The 17,244-nt window shown below is 45.4% G+C and overlaps 1 protein-coding gene across 10 annotated transcripts in view; it reads right to left on the reverse strand.

The window, feature by feature from the left end:
* SRGAP2 (SLIT-ROBO Rho GTPase activating protein 2) overlaps window positions 1-17,244 on the reverse strand; it is a 163,915-nt gene that overhangs the window by 83,530 nt on the left and 63,141 nt on the right. For all 10 annotated transcript variants that reach the window (XM_006024744.3, XM_025205513.1, XM_025205514.1 and 7 more), the window contains exon 2: window positions 12,424-12,616. In XM_006024744.3, the coding sequence (XP_006024806.1) occupies window positions 12,424-12,616 (193 nt within the window). The remainder of the gene's footprint in view (window positions 1-12,423; window positions 12,617-17,244) is intronic.

Raw genomic sequence — 17,244 nt, forward strand, 5'->3', positions numbered from 1 at the left:
TTAAGCACTGCTAGTTTAAATTCTGTTTCACTTTTAATGCCAATAATTTTCATGTCATCTCTTGCTCTGTACATATGCATGTATACCTGTGCACATGCACATACACACGCTTGTTTGCCAATAAAAAAATAGCCACTTGGCAGATTTCAACAGCTCTGTGCATGACTAAGATACTCATGACGAATCCCTCCGTCGCATCTAAGCCTATTCTCTGAAAGGGTAGCGACATGTCTACAATTTCTAGCAAATGGCACCATCTCATCTTGAAATTTTCCTGTTATTTTTGCAATTTCTATGGCTGATTTTCTCCTCTTTTTCACGGGAAGATGGGGTCATAGGGGAGACTCTAATGATAAGGGTCAACACCACAAAATAAGGAGAATAAAACCTTCACTCCACTGCAGAAATAATAAGCACCAATTCCCTTTACTTTAGTAGTATAAGGTCACCATTTCGCAATGGCACTGATTTTGCTCGGCGTGCAAGGGACTGCAGCACGGTTTGTGGTTGCAGGAGTCTTGCCCCATTAGCTTGGATGGGATCCGTCGTTTCCTCCCGATCTGTTTATCATTTGTGTACTTGTACTTCTTTTCCCCCCCACGTTGTATAATTCTTGGAAGATGCAAAATTTAAAACATTTTAAATAGCTATGCTGTGGCAAGAACGTTTTGATCAGCTGTGAAGTTTTGTCTCCAGTAAAACAAAGCAGCCTGTTAAAAAAAAAAAAACCCACAAAAAAAAGCCATAGCCTTTTTCCTTAGCAACCAACAGATGTCAAAATTAAACAAACCGATCTTCAGGCAAAAAATTAGAAAGTCATTTGATAGGCCCGCGTGCGCTAAAGATTACGAAAGAGATTGGCAAAGGAGCAGATTCTCTCTGGCTCGCCGCCACGCTGTTCTCAAAGTCCAGCAAAATAGTCAGGAACACGTTTGCCAAATTATCCTTCTCCGGGTGATTAAAAGGCACAACCGTGTCTCCTAGTCCAGGAGGAAAGCCTTCAAAATCCATGTTTCACAACACAGAGAGCCATAAAACCCTAATCCATCCCATGGCCAAAAACTGAAAAGGGCAGATAAAACCTAATGTATTTTGAAAGGGGATTATCTGGAAGCAAGGCACTCTTGTTTTAAAGCATGGTTAAAAAAAGCTATCACAAAAATTAAGATGATTTCGCTCGAGTTACCACCTGATAACCTGCCGACTCTGGTGCAATACCAAACCTCATCTTGAGAACATGCTTTTCATTAGATCAGACGCCGTTCCCCTGCAAAATCAGGATGCAGTGCCCACAGAGGGGGCACGTCCTATATTCAGTGGACAACTTCTCCACGACCAGAGATTTCCAATTAGTAAAATATGACGAAAAGCCACTGGAGGCTTCCATTGTTCTCCTCTACGCAACAAGGCCTAGATCTTTAACATTAAGCGGATCCATTTTAAACAAAGAAAACAGAGAAACAAATTTCAAAAGCAGCAGATTTGGACATTTTGAGTCTCTCCCTTTAAAAAAAAACCCACTACAGGAAATGACTGAAGCTTGTGTTCTGGATTGTTTCAAGGTTTGGAGAGTACAGGAGGGAGCTGGGGAGCTTCTGGGCTCTTGGCTCTCAGTGCTTTGATTAAAAAGGAAAATCAAATGTGCGAGAGCAAAGAGATTATTTTATTTAGAAAAAAATTGGTCTTTGTAGTCGAGGTCCCATAACTGTAGATACTGCTGACACAGATAAATGCCGCGGGAATGATCAAAATGCAGCGCTGTACGAGATGGAGCAGTTAGACACCGAGCTATAAATCAAGGCCTTGCGACTGCACCAGGATAGCCTGAAATCCCCTCACCGGCTGTTTGATTTGTCAATACCCCAAACACTTAATTGAAATCAAGATCTTGCCCATAAGAGGGTTTTTCTGCATCTCATACATACAAAAACCGACTGAACGGCAGCCTGTCCTTGCATGACATGCATATGGAAGCAGTGGTTTTGTACCCTGACCTCTTCCTCCAAGGACGCAAAGAAACTCTCGTGCCGTAAGAGGGAAAGGGGGGAAAAAGAGAGAGTCTTGAGTGCTTTTTGCTTCACTAATTTAACCCCCGTGCCCCCCCCCCTATACAAAATAAGGGGGGAGCTAACAAGGTATTCTCCCAAAGGTGGCCCCGAGTCTGCTGGAATATACTTCCCATTTTCATATCTGACCACCCCGCTGCTCAGGCCTCACTGCTCCATGGGTCATCCCACCAACATAATGGGATAATATAACCCACACGCCCATTTTACACCACACCCCAACATGGCACCTCAGTCAAGACCATAGCCCTAGGCTAGTTTAGTGGGAAGATAGCCACCTGAAAAACCACCACCACCTGCCTCTTCCACGGATGGCTCCAATATTAACAGAGCCTCATCTCGCCTGGCTTTGCAACTACAGACAAGCAGCAGTGTAAGAGAGGCCAGAGCTGCATAACATAAGCATTGCTTTTGGAGGCTTTTGGGTAGGTGTTTGGTTGGGGTTTTGTTTTTTGGTTTTTTTAAAGAAAACTGAAGCATAATATTTGAAGACCGTAAGAGATTAAATAGTTAAACGCACGCTTCCCAGCTGTCCAAACTGCTGCACCACAATGCCTGAAGCTATTCTAAGAAGACGCATAACAGAAATACCAAGGGCCCACGAAAGTATGGTGAGTAAAACTGCTGGAGTCTAATGGCGCCAGATAGCATGTTGACACACTGCATGTGGTTACACATGAAAGGCCATCTTGCAGGAAAAAATAATCACAAAGCCCACATGATTTTAATTTGCGACAGGGACCGTCACCTTCAGGTCTGTGAAGCCGAGTGCCACACCCCGGTGTAGCCATAACACAATGCTCCCCAGCATTTTTTTTTTTTTTAATTCCTTTAATTTTTTTACCATCTGCAGGCTCCATTAACCCCTTCGTTGCCTTGCTGCAATAATATCATCTCACGTTTAAACAAGTTTCATTCCTTTAATTGCAGGATCTTTACCAACATTTTTTTTTTTTTAAAAAGCTTTACGGGCTTGCTTGCCAGTGATAATGTGCTCAGTAATCAGCAGAAAACAATGATAAACTCAGTGTCTACATTGAAGAAATTCCTAAAGAGGCAGGATGAGCTTGAAACAAAAGTCAAGAATAAAAGAGGGAGGGAGGCACCTTGCTTTTTGAGTGGGAGGTATTACAAATCCACTAATACTAATAAAAACCATTATTTTTTGGTAAAAATATATCTATATGAGGTTATATAAATCTACACTCCGAGTACCACTCCACAAAGAAAACCTGAACCTGTTACAAAAACCGCGCCCGTGCATCCGTTCAAAGGCCCGCTGGCCACCCGAACCAGTTACAATATCCGCATCGTGCACTACGCACACACAAGCAACTTCTGGTTTCACTCAAAATTGCTTCAGCTACTGCTCAAGTGCTTGGTCTCTGGGATGGGATACAATGCCGTGCTCCTAGGACAAAGCCAAGCCACAGAGGGAGAGTTAAAATATCATCGTTTCCATCGTAACTGCAGGCAGATGGCACTGAGGAGGACTGCTAGCGTCCCTGCCCATGTCAAGTCTCAGGAGGACTGGCAAATTTTATTCTGGTTCTGATTTAAGGCCAGCCACGAAGGAGGAGAAGTATGAAATGTGAACACTGTAAAAGTGATCCCCATCTGTAAATCAATGATCAGCTTCCATTCAGTCCCCTGGATTTGGCAGAAGTACTCCCAACAGGTGAACTGTGCTCAAGATTAGCTCAAAATAGGAGCAAGACAGCTGAAAAGTTTGGAGATGTTCACATCCACGGTACTAGTTCAGCCAAATCTAGAATTCCTCAGGTCGGAGGACAGGAGACAACGATGCTGAGTTTTCTGTTAAGCAAGAAGAGACGGAGCAATGGGACTGGAGTAGGACAGCAGTCCATCTAGGGACCTTGCTTGAGGCCAGGCTTAAAGCTTTTGTGGGTTTTGGGGGGGTGAGGTGAGGAAGGCTGCATGCAGATTTAAATAGTCCACGGAGCTGAGGTCTGTGGTTGTAAGGGATCCTCCACAACTTCCCAAAAGGTCTCAGCTGGCCCATTCCCAGGTCAGTATGGAAGACTGATCCCCAAGCACCTGACACGGTATAGCTCACCCACTGGATTTGTCCAAATAAGTCACCGACCAGCAGAGAAGTCTGCTTTACTGCAATCACGAGAAAGGAGCAGAGGCTAGAGATGTTCACAAAGGCAGGCAATAATTCTGATTCAGCCCAGCAGAAGAAAACATCCCTCAGATCTGCTAAACAAGAGATGGCGACTTGGGGAGGAGGCTAATACAAGGGAAATAGAGCCAGGGGAGAATGGGCGCAGCCCCAGGAAACAGACCCGCGACATACAGCCTCCGAGTCTGGGCATTCACACGGCCGCTGCCCTGTCATTTCATCTCTGCGAGCATACCAAATTCTCCGGCTGCCCTCCAAACTTATCATTCAAAAGCAAATTTTCCACGGTTGCCACAACATGAAAGGGCAATTTAGGAGGGACACCAGTGCTGACAAAATGGTAGCTTCAGGGACTCAATTTATCCAAGAAGCGAGGGAGAACAAGCTCACATCTTTAACTTCATCATTTACATTTCATCCGAATGACAGGGAACTGGCCTAGTCTTCAATGCAGGTCGCACAATTCATCACAGGACATCAAGGGCCAGCAAGTCATCCTTGTCCACAATAGACTCCATTTCCTAAAGTCTGTGCCACTGTTAACACTGGGGATGCGCCCACAGCGGTAACAACAGTAGATACCGTCTGTGCCAAAAATCCTCCAGTATTTCCCTCTTAACATGAGGTTTTGAAAACCTTGAGGGGAAAAACCTTATCTGTAAAAGGAAGTAATTTTAGGTCCTAACACCCATCATCATTTCCAGCTTTTGCACATGGTCATTACTTTATTTAAAGATAGATAGGTAGATAGATAGATATGAAGGGGGCTTGGGGAAGAGAGAGAAAATTCAGTGAAAACGTCCATTCTGAAGCCTCCCTCTGAACAATCACAAAGCCTTTGCAAACAGAAGCAATTAAAGAAAAAATAGGCCAAGTAACACCAACCATTGACCGCAAGCCTTTAATTAAGGCTTGTATTAAACCAGAAATTTTATTTCCTGGGTGAAGAATAATATTTTATGCCTAAGGGGCTCATTACCGGAGGAGGCAAACCCTTCAGGGAACCACAAGTTGCCAAAAAGCCAAGTTACCACCCAAAGTCCACATTAACTAGGTGACGTCCTGGTGGATCAGTCCATCAGTGACAATCTCAACAATCTGATCCCGTATAGCATACAGGCTAGAAATTAATGGGTTCCCCCATGTAAATACACAGGAAGAGGAGAAATCCATTTTTACACATCTATACACCATTTTTTCCTAGACCCAGTATGTCAGGAGATAGTCATCAGTCTGCTCTGAGGGGAGAATCCGTCTTAGTCATTTTTCACCTCACCTCAATTCCAGCATTACTGTAGTGGCCGCTACCTTCTAAATGAGGAGACTGAGAAACCAGCGCCCTACACCCGCAGGCCTTTGAGCTTCACAGTCGACACGGTACGCAGCACAACATTTCTGAGTACCGGCCTGTACGTAGCGTCCGCTGAATCCACGCTGGTATCAAAGGCAGAAATACCAAGGATGTGGGACAGGCTTTGGATTGTGAAGTCTACTTCATGGCACATGGCTAGAAAGAGAGGCCACATTCATACTAGGGAAATTAGGGTCCATAACTATCACGCTGGTGGAAAATATCACATGCAGACAGACCTGAACAATCACCACTTATCCCCTAACCCCGGGGTGGGCAAAGTCCAGCCCGCAGAGGCCTCCATTTCCCAGCAGCCCCTGCCTGGTGTCACTGGGGCCGGTTTCTATGGAGACCCCAGGAGCGGCAGCGCCACAACAGCACGGGGCCAGGGTATCCATGGAGACCAGCCCCAGCAGCGCTGGCAGGCGTGCAACTGAGTGGGAGGCGCTCCAGGGCTGGGATCTTGCAGCGGTAACAGAGCAGAGCTGCAAGCTGCTGCCCGTAGGCCCCGGGCAGGGCGTTTAGGCACCGGATCATGGCTCTGCGCCATGCCGTCACTGCTGCAAGATCCCCGCCCCGGGTCTGTCCAGCTGCACACCCTGCCAGCACTGCTGGGGGCAGTCTCCATGGAAACCCTTGCCCTGCACAGTCACAGTGCTGCCACTGCTAGGGTCTCTATGGAAACCAGCCCTCGTGACACAGGCAGGGGCTGCTGGGAAATGGAGTCCGGCCACCAGCCAGATCCATAATTTTGCCCCACCCACCCTAACCCTATTCCAAACAAGCACCGGTGATGTGGTGGAGCACTGGACCATCTCAACTGGTAGCTAATTGCAGATCTTTGTTCTCCGGATGAACCAGCGTTTTCAGAGATCCTTTTTTCTAACGACTGCTCTCAGGCAACAGACAATTTGAGCCTTGGTTTCCCTGTGTGAAACACTCAGCGGACAAAAATATTACCGTGAGAACATTTATAACCACCTTATACGGTTCCGTTTGGTTTTGCACAATTAAATCATCCATTTCTGTGGTCAAAACATTTTATTCAAAATCCCTCCAAAGCCCCCGTTCTCCCTCCACTAAGTAAATATCTGAAAACCTAAGGACCCATCTGCAAATTCCTAATTCACATCAATATCTAGTTTCCCCTTCACAAAGCCAACTTGACACTACTTATGCCCATTGTACATCCAAAGAATTTCAAGCACCGACATATATGCTGCTCCCCACCCCCCACTTTCCAAAGATTTTAGTTATAAACATCTGTTGTTTACAAGTGCTCAGCCCAAAGGCTGCCAGACTTATTCTGCATCCTCTGCTTCAATGCAGAGGCTGCCGAAAAGTCGTCTGAATTTCATGCTGGGATGTCCCAGGCATTCTTTGATTCAGGAGTTGACAATTGCTGCTTGGCATCCTACTTCCGAAGATTATCCTGGTTTTCTAACGCCATTTTATAATCCTGGCTTAAAATAGCATAGTCTTTTTAGTTCGTTCCTCCCTTTAAGGAAGTTGCTCAACATTTGCAATATTACTGATGTTGGCCATGGTGGAGGATGGAGAGATCAAAGGCACAGGTAAGGTTCTTTAGGTTGGATTAAAAAGGTGCTTGGGTTGAGAGTTGGCGAAACCACGCTGGACAAGGATGGTCCGTTCAGTAAATAGTAGAGGGGTGGGGTGGAGGGGGAACCAACCCAAATGCAGCCCTGTTTCAACTGAAGAACTCATCAGAGCTGAAGACAAGTCATAGTGACATCAATTCCAGAGGATGCCCCCATTTTTTGAGTCCTCAAAACAGCCAGATTTTTAGGAAGTGCTGAGTATACTTGACGTATGAAAGACCATCTCCTGTGACAGCAGCTGCAGTTAGAGAAACTGGGCTTTGGGGGGAAACCCGCTCTTAGGTTTCTTCTGAACTCTACATCTTCCAAAGAAATATCAAGCAGAAGGCACCAGAGAGGGCGCGGGGCAATTCCTCTCTGCTACCAATATTGTCCAGATGCAATATGCTTAACTGAAACCCCTGTTTTAAAGAGGTGCAAAATCAGGATCAGCAGCTCTAAGCGACAAGGCATAATGTTAAAAGAGAAACAGAGTTCATTCCAATTTTGTCATCAACTTGCACGTCACCTTGGTCAGGGTTAAAAATCACCTGTCCCCCAACTTCCCAGGCTGTAAAACGGGGACACCATTCACTCACTCTTGTAGGGCTCTGATATATTCTAGGGAACCTTGTTTTTTATATATATATATATATATATATATATATATATATACACACACACACACACACACACACACACACACACCCCTCTACAAAATACTAGCACCCTCTTTCAACACCATCATTGCCTAAGCATAGTTTGTGATCAGGGAGCCAACACCAAGAGAACAAGGACAGCAACTTCAAAACCCCATCCCATTGCCACAAACACACCGTCATGGGTTTCTTTTTTGGAAGATGTGGCCGTCTCACCAAAGCCTGTAGCTCAAAGGACTGGTTTCTCTGCAGCCGTGTTCTTGTGATCCGCAATAGCTGGTAGGGGAAATAATTTCCATTTCAAGGGGCAGACTTTGGGCCCTTTGTCCTCGACAGCATTCCCCTAACTGAACACACTCGGAATAACTTGGCACTTGCATGCTAGCTATTGACTATGAAAGTAGATGCAAATTACAGGGTAACGGCCTGACAAATGTCCTCTTCTCCAGTATCATATGAGACCTAAAAACTGCAAGTGACATGGTAACCAGCCACCGAATGACATGGTACCATCCAACATAATTACCACATTATCCAAAGGAATGTGTTATTATCGTATATTTATAGGGTCGCGGCCACCCAATTACAGAGTAGCCACAGGGCTGTGCGTGTCCTGTAAAGTCATGCAATACCAGAGAAGTCCACGGGGATCACATGCTGACAGCTGGCTTTGCTCAGCTGGTCTATTAAGAAGCTTCAGGTTTGAATGCGACTTGAAAATTTGCAAAAAAAAAAAAAAAAGGACATATTGGCTGAGTTCCCTCCTCTTCTGCTCAGGAGCAAATTGCGCTTGTGATAAGTAATTAGGATCTGAACTCAACCATAACTATCCAGCTTATGTCTACAAAGCATTCACTCAGATGGCCAAGTAACAATAGCAGTCCATTAAATATTAACTACAGGCACATTTGACACGAGAAATCTTGGAGACATAGGGGTCCTTCTAAGAAGGATAAGGGGGAAAAAAAAAATATCAGGCCTCTTTGTCCAAGGGAGACAAGAGGTTTGTCTCTCGCAGAAGTTCACCATTTCTCAATGTCCAACAGGACAAACTCTGCTCCCAGAAAAATTGATATTTTATGTTGCACTGTGCATGTGGAAAGGTGCAATATGGTAATGGGATGTCAAAACTATCCCGCAGTGTCATTTCAGGAGACCCCACATATCGCACCTCACTCCAGCAAGCAAAGAAGATCCCGCAGGGAGTGGACCCCCGTCTCCAAAGGCTGCTGCTAGCACAGCCCCTTCCTTGGGTCTCCTGCTAACTCCTTCCCCCCATAAAATGCCCCTGAGTCACTTTGCCTTATTCACTCCACGGTGGGTTTTTTTGCTGGATGATTCACTCCTGAACACATCCCCACTCTCATTTCTTTTACTACCCTTACTATTTGGGCTGCCCTGTACGTCTGGAGCAGCTGCAGCCACCTCTTTCCTCCTTCAAACCCTTCCTAAAAGGCACTTCTGCTGCATTTTAACACTCATTTCTAGAAGACTTCTAGGTTACCTAAAAACCCATACATTTGCCTGAAAAACAGTAGGTGCCGCATCTGTTTAAACTGTTCCCTTTCGCAAAGGCTGTGTTTTAAGTTTGCAGAGACCAAAGTGCTCCCTTGCTCCTCACAAGAACCACAGTGGGTAAGTGGCTAACCCCACCTCATTCCCCGCCCCGTTCAAGGAATGGGAGACCACATGCTCTCACAGACACAGCTATAATCTGGCTACGTTGCAAACAGCGCCTGCAGCTCAGGGTACATCTCCATTGCATCTAGGCCTGTCCCACAACTCTTACAACAGGCAATGCTCACAAGGGAGCTGTACAAAGCTCACGAATGGCATTAGACCCTAGTATGCCACGGTTTGGGGAAACCCAGCTCAAGATTTACAGTCATGCTTGAGCCCCTCCAATCTTCTGCTAGCCTTCAGTATGGTGACACGGTACGCTGTCCCACCAAGCAATAGGTTGCTTTCTTACTTAGCTGTTCATTTTTAAGCATTACTTGCTTTAGCACCTGCAAGACTTAAAATGACCAAACAAGTTACAAACAGAGCAACAGAAAATAAATGTCTTCAAAGCCATTACTACCCCTGTGACCAGAGATCTATCCAGGACCTGACTAGCTTTGTTAGAGGCAAAGAGAGAAAAAAAATAACCCTAAGAGCGTGACCACTCTCAAATCTGGACTCCAAACTAATTGAAGGAGCATATTCCAAATGCAAAAGGACTTTCCAATTTGAAAATCCTTTTTTTGGTGGCGTGAGAAAGGTGCGTTTGAGGAACGGCCGACAGGATTGCTCCAGCCAGTCTTAGCAATGGCTATAGAGCATAGTGATAAAGCCGTCTCGGGGCATAGGGCTCCTGATCATTCAGGGAAACGCCTAGAGCTGCACCTGGAAGAGGATGGGCATCTACTACGGAAACATGACTGAATATGTCTCATGCCTGTCTGACTTACAATGGCTGCATGCCAAACTCACTGGGGCTTCTCAATCCCTCTGCCACTGGGCAAAGCTGTTCTTATTTTTCATAAGCTAGCAGAAGTGCAAAATGAAGCTCTATTTTATAAAAGAAGTTACACGAACAGAAACCCAAAAGTTATTTATTGCAATGTCCTACCCAACACCTGATTAACTAACACATAGTGTGCCACGTCTTTGGAGACGACTATACTAGCGGCAACAATACTCAAGATCCCATCTAAGCCCTCTGAACAGGAAGAAAGCACCCCCCACCATCCGTTACTAAAAAAACCCCAATGCAAGAGTTTTTCCATTTGGCATTTTCATGTCTTCCCTTAACATAAGTTTATCTTTTCAAATTTTACTGGAAAAAATAGCAAAAATGGCCCAATTGAAGCCACACAGATACTCAAGCGTTCAAGAGATGATTTCTTCAGTCCTGTTTTAGTGGTGCCTGCACAATGTGAACAGCTTAGTTTTTAAAAAGGCCTTCACTACTGCTGGAAAGGAGGGCAAGGGGGGAAAAATGTTTGCAACACAATTACTGCATTATAAAGAATTCTCCCGCAATCTCGGTTTAATAGCTCTGCCTAGGGGTCAGGCTTCGCAGGTGATGCAGTGCAGCGTGCACACTTTAATGAGAATATTTGTATTAAGTACTAGTTTGGCAGAGAACAAAAGGTGAATCGCATCAAAGCTGTATAAAAACAGAAGTCAAAAGGGTGACTATTTAATGGCTTTGAGGCAAAGGATTTCTAGCAAAAAAGGAAAGCTGCTGCTCCACCACCATGTTCCCTCAAACACAGTAATAAAAAATAAGAAAAAAAAAAATGAAAACCACCCTGATAACGATATTGCTCTGATTCAAAACACAGCTAGAAATTAAAATAAATTGCATTTTGGGTGGAGGCAAGTCCAGATGGATCTGATCAGCGGAGGACAAGCTAATCTGTCCAAAGCTGAAATGATTCATATCCCAAGGCTGCTTTTGCCTGGAATTGCCACCACAGCTGCTATCCTGACAACAAAACTTGACAAGCTTCATGCATTGTTGGGATATCAGCTGCAAGAGCTCCAGGGAAGAGAGTCAGAGCTTTGTTCTGGCAATCTAGCCCCATCTTGGTCTCCAAACATTAAGCCTCTCTATATTAAACAAACTTTGTGCGTGCACATGCATGTGTGTATGCATGCATACTCAGTCAGTATATACATACCCCGGCCTAAACCACAGTTAACAAGTATAAATTCATGCCTTGAGGGAGGGAGGGGAAGAAAAACGAGAGATTTGTCATGCCAAACATATTTGCAACACATGCTGTTTAACCTTATTTAAGTGGCCAGAACGGTAAGGATAAAGGGTGGGGGGGAAAGGGATAGGAAAAGCAACAGCCAAAGACAACCTCCTGAGGCCATCAGAAAGTATCATTATAAGCTAGGGAGATGTGTGTAAAGAGTTGCACATGAGCCCAACCTAACCTGTGCAGAAGCATCATTTTTACGAACTGACCGAGATCATGTGAAAGCATCGCTGGATGAATGGAGGTAACATTATAAGACAAGCATCTGCTAGTTAAGAGATTTGTAACTATGCCTATCGTGTCAATAGCTGGGTACCACAAACGCTTTGCAGAACTGGATCCATTTGAAACCCCAGATCGTGGCTGTCCAAGTACTGCAGAAACAAATATTTTTCTGAAAGTTGTTTTGAGCTGTGCTGTATTGTTTCGGCCCAATAAATCACTGGACTAGGAAAAATCACTCCCTCAAGAGCCAGGGAAAAGGCACACAAATATAGAAAAGAGTCCCTACCACCACCCACAGCATCATCTCTGATCAAAAACCATCCGACTCTACATGCATCTCTCCCCAGTTAAATGATTCTCTCTGGATCGTACCTATTCCCTCATTCCCTTCCTCTTGGGTGACAGTCCACCAGGATAATTCGTACTGTGCCAATTAAGAGGTTATCGTTCAGAAGCAAAATAAGGTCTACGTTTGTAGCGCAGATGCCACAGCTTGGGAGAAAGAATGCTTTCTCCCAACATGTATAGTAAAACACTGGCCCCCACATTCAATATTTCAGCTCTCTCCTCCCACCCCAGGGTGCAACCCCTCAGCCTCCAGAAGGAGCTCTTGAACACCGTACTTGAATTGCTGGTCTTTGGTGCTCCTCGTTTTAGCCAGGAACCTCTCAGCCAGCTTCTCCAGGTTCCTCGAGTAATCCGTCTCGATCTCTGCCTTCTTGCGGAAGAAATCCTGCAGGTCCTGCAGCAACTGGACCCGGAGCTCGCATTGCTGGTCAAGGCATTTCAGCTGCTCTATGAGTTGGGCACGGATCTCTAAGAGAACAAAAGGACAAAAAGCACCACACGTTAAACAGAATCCCAACAGCAAAAAAAAAACAAGCAATACAAAAGCTGGCTAGTAAGTCAAGGTCACAACAGCTCTCCCTCCCCAGCAAGCCGTCAACCCAAAACTTCTACAGTTAACTGTATCCACGGACAGAAAAGTGGCTGCTATTGTCCTGTGGCCACAAAGGCAATACAAAAGTAACCTGGACTCCAGTACAATACACTGACAAGCAAAGCATTGTCCAATACAATACACCTACAAGCAAAGCATTAGTGCTGAAGACTTCATCCGTCAAAAGCGTCCAGGGCATATTTGGCATTAGACACAAGTGGTCACTGCCCAAAAATGTACTGAATCTCAGTCTGGAGAGAGGACTGCAATGCTGCAGTCCCCCTTGTCAGACCAAAATCACTCCAGAGAGACTATCAAATTCCTCTGCTGACTCTTCCTGAAGCAGAACCAAGGCAGCTCTGTCTTGGGCATTCCCAAAAGGCACCAATTTGGGATTATTCAATTAGTTACTGGGACACCAGCTGTGCAGCTCATTATAAACCCAGCACATTGGAACAGATTAAGACAACCCTTTGGAAAAGCCAATGAAAAGGCCTTTTCTCTTGGGAGAGGTCTCCAGGAAGAACATTTTCTCTTCTTTAAAAAAAAAAAAAAAGAAAGAAAGAAAGAAAGAAAAACTCTGGGCAAAATGTGTATCTATGCTATCCTCTAAACCCTGACAGGTACAAGAGTGCTTTAATGCAGGTCAGAAGCAGAATCATCATTAGCGCTATTTCTCTGCATTGGTACAGCATACTGCATCCAAGGATTTCAAAGCTAGGCTTTCAAACCCTCAGAAGAGCCTTCTGCAATAGACCATTAATCTCATTTTACTGACTGAGGAGCAGAGGAGCAGGATGGCTAAGCAGCAACTAGCCCCATGGTCACGCCACTAAGAATAAAGCAGAGAAGTCTCAGTCTCTCGCTCTAAAAATCTGTCCCCCCTTATTCCCGGGTATGCAGCTACTAGAAAGGATGCTTTGCTTTTAGCTGCAGTACTAAACAAAACAAGAAAATAATCAAATATGCACTTTCATCTCGGGGACTCTGGGCACATTAATTAGAGCTGCCTATTATGGCAAGAGATTTGCTGCTAGTTTTGGAAAGTGTTTAAAGCTGAATTTAAACTCCGCCACATAAATAAGCAAACTGTAGCACTTAGCATTCAGGTCTTTTCACACACAGCTTTTGTTTATGCCTATGGACCGCATGCACGCACAGCTTTATGATAACTGTCTGATTTGGAGCTGTGGTTGCCAGCGATTTATTCCTACAATGAGCCAGTTGATAAATAAACACTGGAGTTTGTTAATTAAAAAAAAAAAATGCAAGAGCCAAAGATTTCTTAGGGTGGTCTCTTGTATTGGACTAACTATGGAGTCAGGATAAAGTTAAACATCTAACTTTACCCTAACGCCATAGTTGGCCCAGTAAGAGAAATCACCCTGAGGAATTCTTGCTTCTTGCATAATTTCTGGAACATTGCAGCTACTTCACCACTCTTATACTACATTAAAAAATGTTTTTAAAAGACCATTTTCACTGAAATAAAACATGCCAGAGTCATTGATTGGCTCCCCAAGCATGTTTGTCCTCTTCAGAGCAGGGCTGCTGGACCCGATGATCTCATGAGATCCCGTCCAGCCCTCAACTCTGTGAACCCGTGTGAAGCCTCTGAATTGTACCTAATCTTCTACATTTCTGACCTGCTGGATCAGCTGGCGTGTCTATGTGAAGAGCAACAGCTCCAGGGAACTGAGGATTCCCAGGGAAGTGACTGCATTTTGGAAGGGCATGGGCACTGGATGGAAATATTTTGGATTTTTTGTTCTTTAAAACAGCGAGGATGTTAGTTGATGCCCTGCGTTAAACTGTAGGCCTCTCATGCATGAAGGTGACCTTTCACAAAGCAGTTTTAAACAGGCAGCTTTTTTTTCCCCTACAGCATCACCTTCGAGGAAGTTTGCAATGCGCAGCTTGAGAAGCGGTTGCAAACTATGGAGCCCGATCATATCGCCCCGCGCCACCCAGTTTCTGTAGCTGCCATGGGAGTGCAACGCTAGTGGGCTGTAATTCTTCCTTCTGGTTGAGGACTGCTGGCAACCAGCAACTCCCAAGCGTCTCGCAGGGACAACCCGGGCACAGGTTTGACCGGTGCACATTTATTCTCAGGCAATACATCTTGCCGTGCTCAGCCCTCCGGGCACAGGGAAGTGCCAATGACAACTCCCTCCTCTCGCGTGGCCCGCTGCCATTTGTTTCACAGTCGGGGCACCGCAGAAGCAGCCCAAGGAGGCTGCGGGGCATGCGGGGCCTGACCCTCGGGCTTGGAGGAAGCGGCTGCTGCAACCCATCAGGCTGCAGAGCGCAGATGACCCTGCTTTGCAGAGCACTGACAAATGCTCTACCTGTTGTATCTCTGGCAAATTTATGACACATGTTTTCCCTGCTGCATGTTCAGTTCCAGATGGCAGTAATATTTCAGGATTAACAGGGGTTGGGGGGGGAAGCATCACTGAACATAAACACATTAGATCTGCTAGCAGTTATTAAAAAATTTGCTGCTTGATGCTCCGTCTACCCTGCATTTCATCCCCCTTCAACTTGCTCCCCGATTAGAAAACCACTAATGGATTTGCCAAGCTTTGTATGTGTGATGAGCTTAGTAATGTGCTATGCAATTAGACCTCTCCATTTGAGGGGTGGCTTTGTCGTTAAGACTTTGCTAAAGGAAAGAAGGTGAGCTGGCTAGATAGAGCAGATTAAGGCACAGACAGAGCATCCCATAAGGGATGCGCAGTAATATAGTGTTTCCTTGGTGTAATGAATCAGTCTCCTCACCACTTAACCTAATGCTCATTTGCAAGTCTAGCAGCCAGAGTGCCAGAGAGAGAGAGAACAGGCTGTAAGACGGCGAGCATCAGCGAGCTGCTCCTCTCCTTTCCTGCACCCACCAGTCCTGGTAAAAAACCAGCCAGGCCTGCGTTGATTTTTCTAGGGCTCAAGGAAAGGCTCCCATTGATTTTAATGAACTCCGGCTCAGGCCATAAACCTCTAACAGGGGCGCAGTCTTTGAAGCTAGTATATAGGAGTGGCAGAGGCAAGTAGATCCTCGTCTGCGCAAACAGAAGCTGAACGGGCATCATGCGCTGCAGCTGGTCAAGGGCACGTTCTTAGCAACCTACTATGGAAATACGAGCCCGTGGCTCCTTTTCATCTTATTAAAAGTGGGGTCTGAAGCCTTTTCATTTAAGAAGGGTTTTATCCTCTTAGTGTAGATGTGTGTGGCTGGGTGAAGTGCTGCTTGGAGCCTCTCCAGCACTGAAGCCCCCCCCATTTGAGACAGGATCCTATCATACGATTCTTCAATTAGCTGATCTATTTCTTTTAGATGCTCCCTCTGCGTACTTAGAAAGAAAAGCATCCGTCTCCTTACATCTGGCAAAATGCTGACTCTTTTTCCACCAAAATGGGAGCTGAAAGTTAAAAAACGGTTCAGTTCCATGCACTTCATTGTTTGTGAACCAGAAAGCTGTGACATCAACCAAGCCCTCAACATATTTCTTAGCTTGCTCTTGCTTCAGAGAACTGAGAGAATACTGAAAAAAGCGGCTCTATTACTATTTAGAAATTTGAGGACTCGGAAAAATAACTTCATGGTTTTATTTAGCATCCATATTTCATCGGCCAGATTGCAATAGGTATAAGCAGGGAAACAAATGGAGAAATGTGGGCATACGCTCTTTAAGATGCAGCAGACCAAGACTTCAACCTGCACTGGTTATCTCTGTTCCTACGCAGGTGACTAATAGCTCGCGCCATTAAGTAGCCTGTCGACTGAGCTACTGTTCATACCAGGGTGATCACTTGTCACGGAGCCATAGGTAGCGTGATCTCTTTGCAAAAAAAACAGAAAAGCAGCTTTGGGGTTCTCTGTGAACCGGCAAGATCAAAAACAGTTCAGGCCCAGCAACTGCTTTTCTCATAGTACATTTAGGGCTTTGTTCCCTGCTCTGTGGTTTCTTCGGGGGGAAAAGGCAGCCACTCTGCTGATGCATGCATGTACGAGAAGCTGATGTTAGAAGCAATACACACTATATGTGTCAGAAGGCAAGATGGGAAGGGGGAGGCAGGGAGACTGCTAAGAGGGGTAATTCAGTTGTTACATGACCTGCATTAGTTATTCCCTCCCACCCCCTGTTAACCTTTCATTGATTGTTACAGAAAGTGGAAGCAAGGTGAGTTCAGCACTTCTGCACAGCAACATGCTTGTAATAGCTCAGGAAACTGCTCTCATAGCAAGTAAAAGAAAACCACAGCAGCTCAATGTAGTGACTGCAGAACCCACAAAGGGCCTGAAAGGTGCAGGGCAGCCTCTATTATTTGCATTGATTTCAGCTGCAATCGGCATCTTGCATCATGGAGACGCAGGCAAGGGAGAAAGGACTAAAGAAGACAAGCTGGGGGAACGCACTCTAGACTGCGGGTTCAATGCAGGAAACTCAGAACCTGGCCCAGTACCGCCGCGTGCTGAATGAGCGCAGCATCCGCTGATTTCAGCAGG

Source organism: Alligator sinensis, unplaced genomic scaffold, assembly GCF_000455745.1.
Source record: "Alligator sinensis unplaced genomic scaffold, ASM45574v1 scaffold1322_1, whole genome shotgun sequence".
In the NCBI taxonomy this organism is placed as follows: Eukaryota; Metazoa; Chordata; order Crocodylia; family Alligatoridae; genus Alligator; species Alligator sinensis.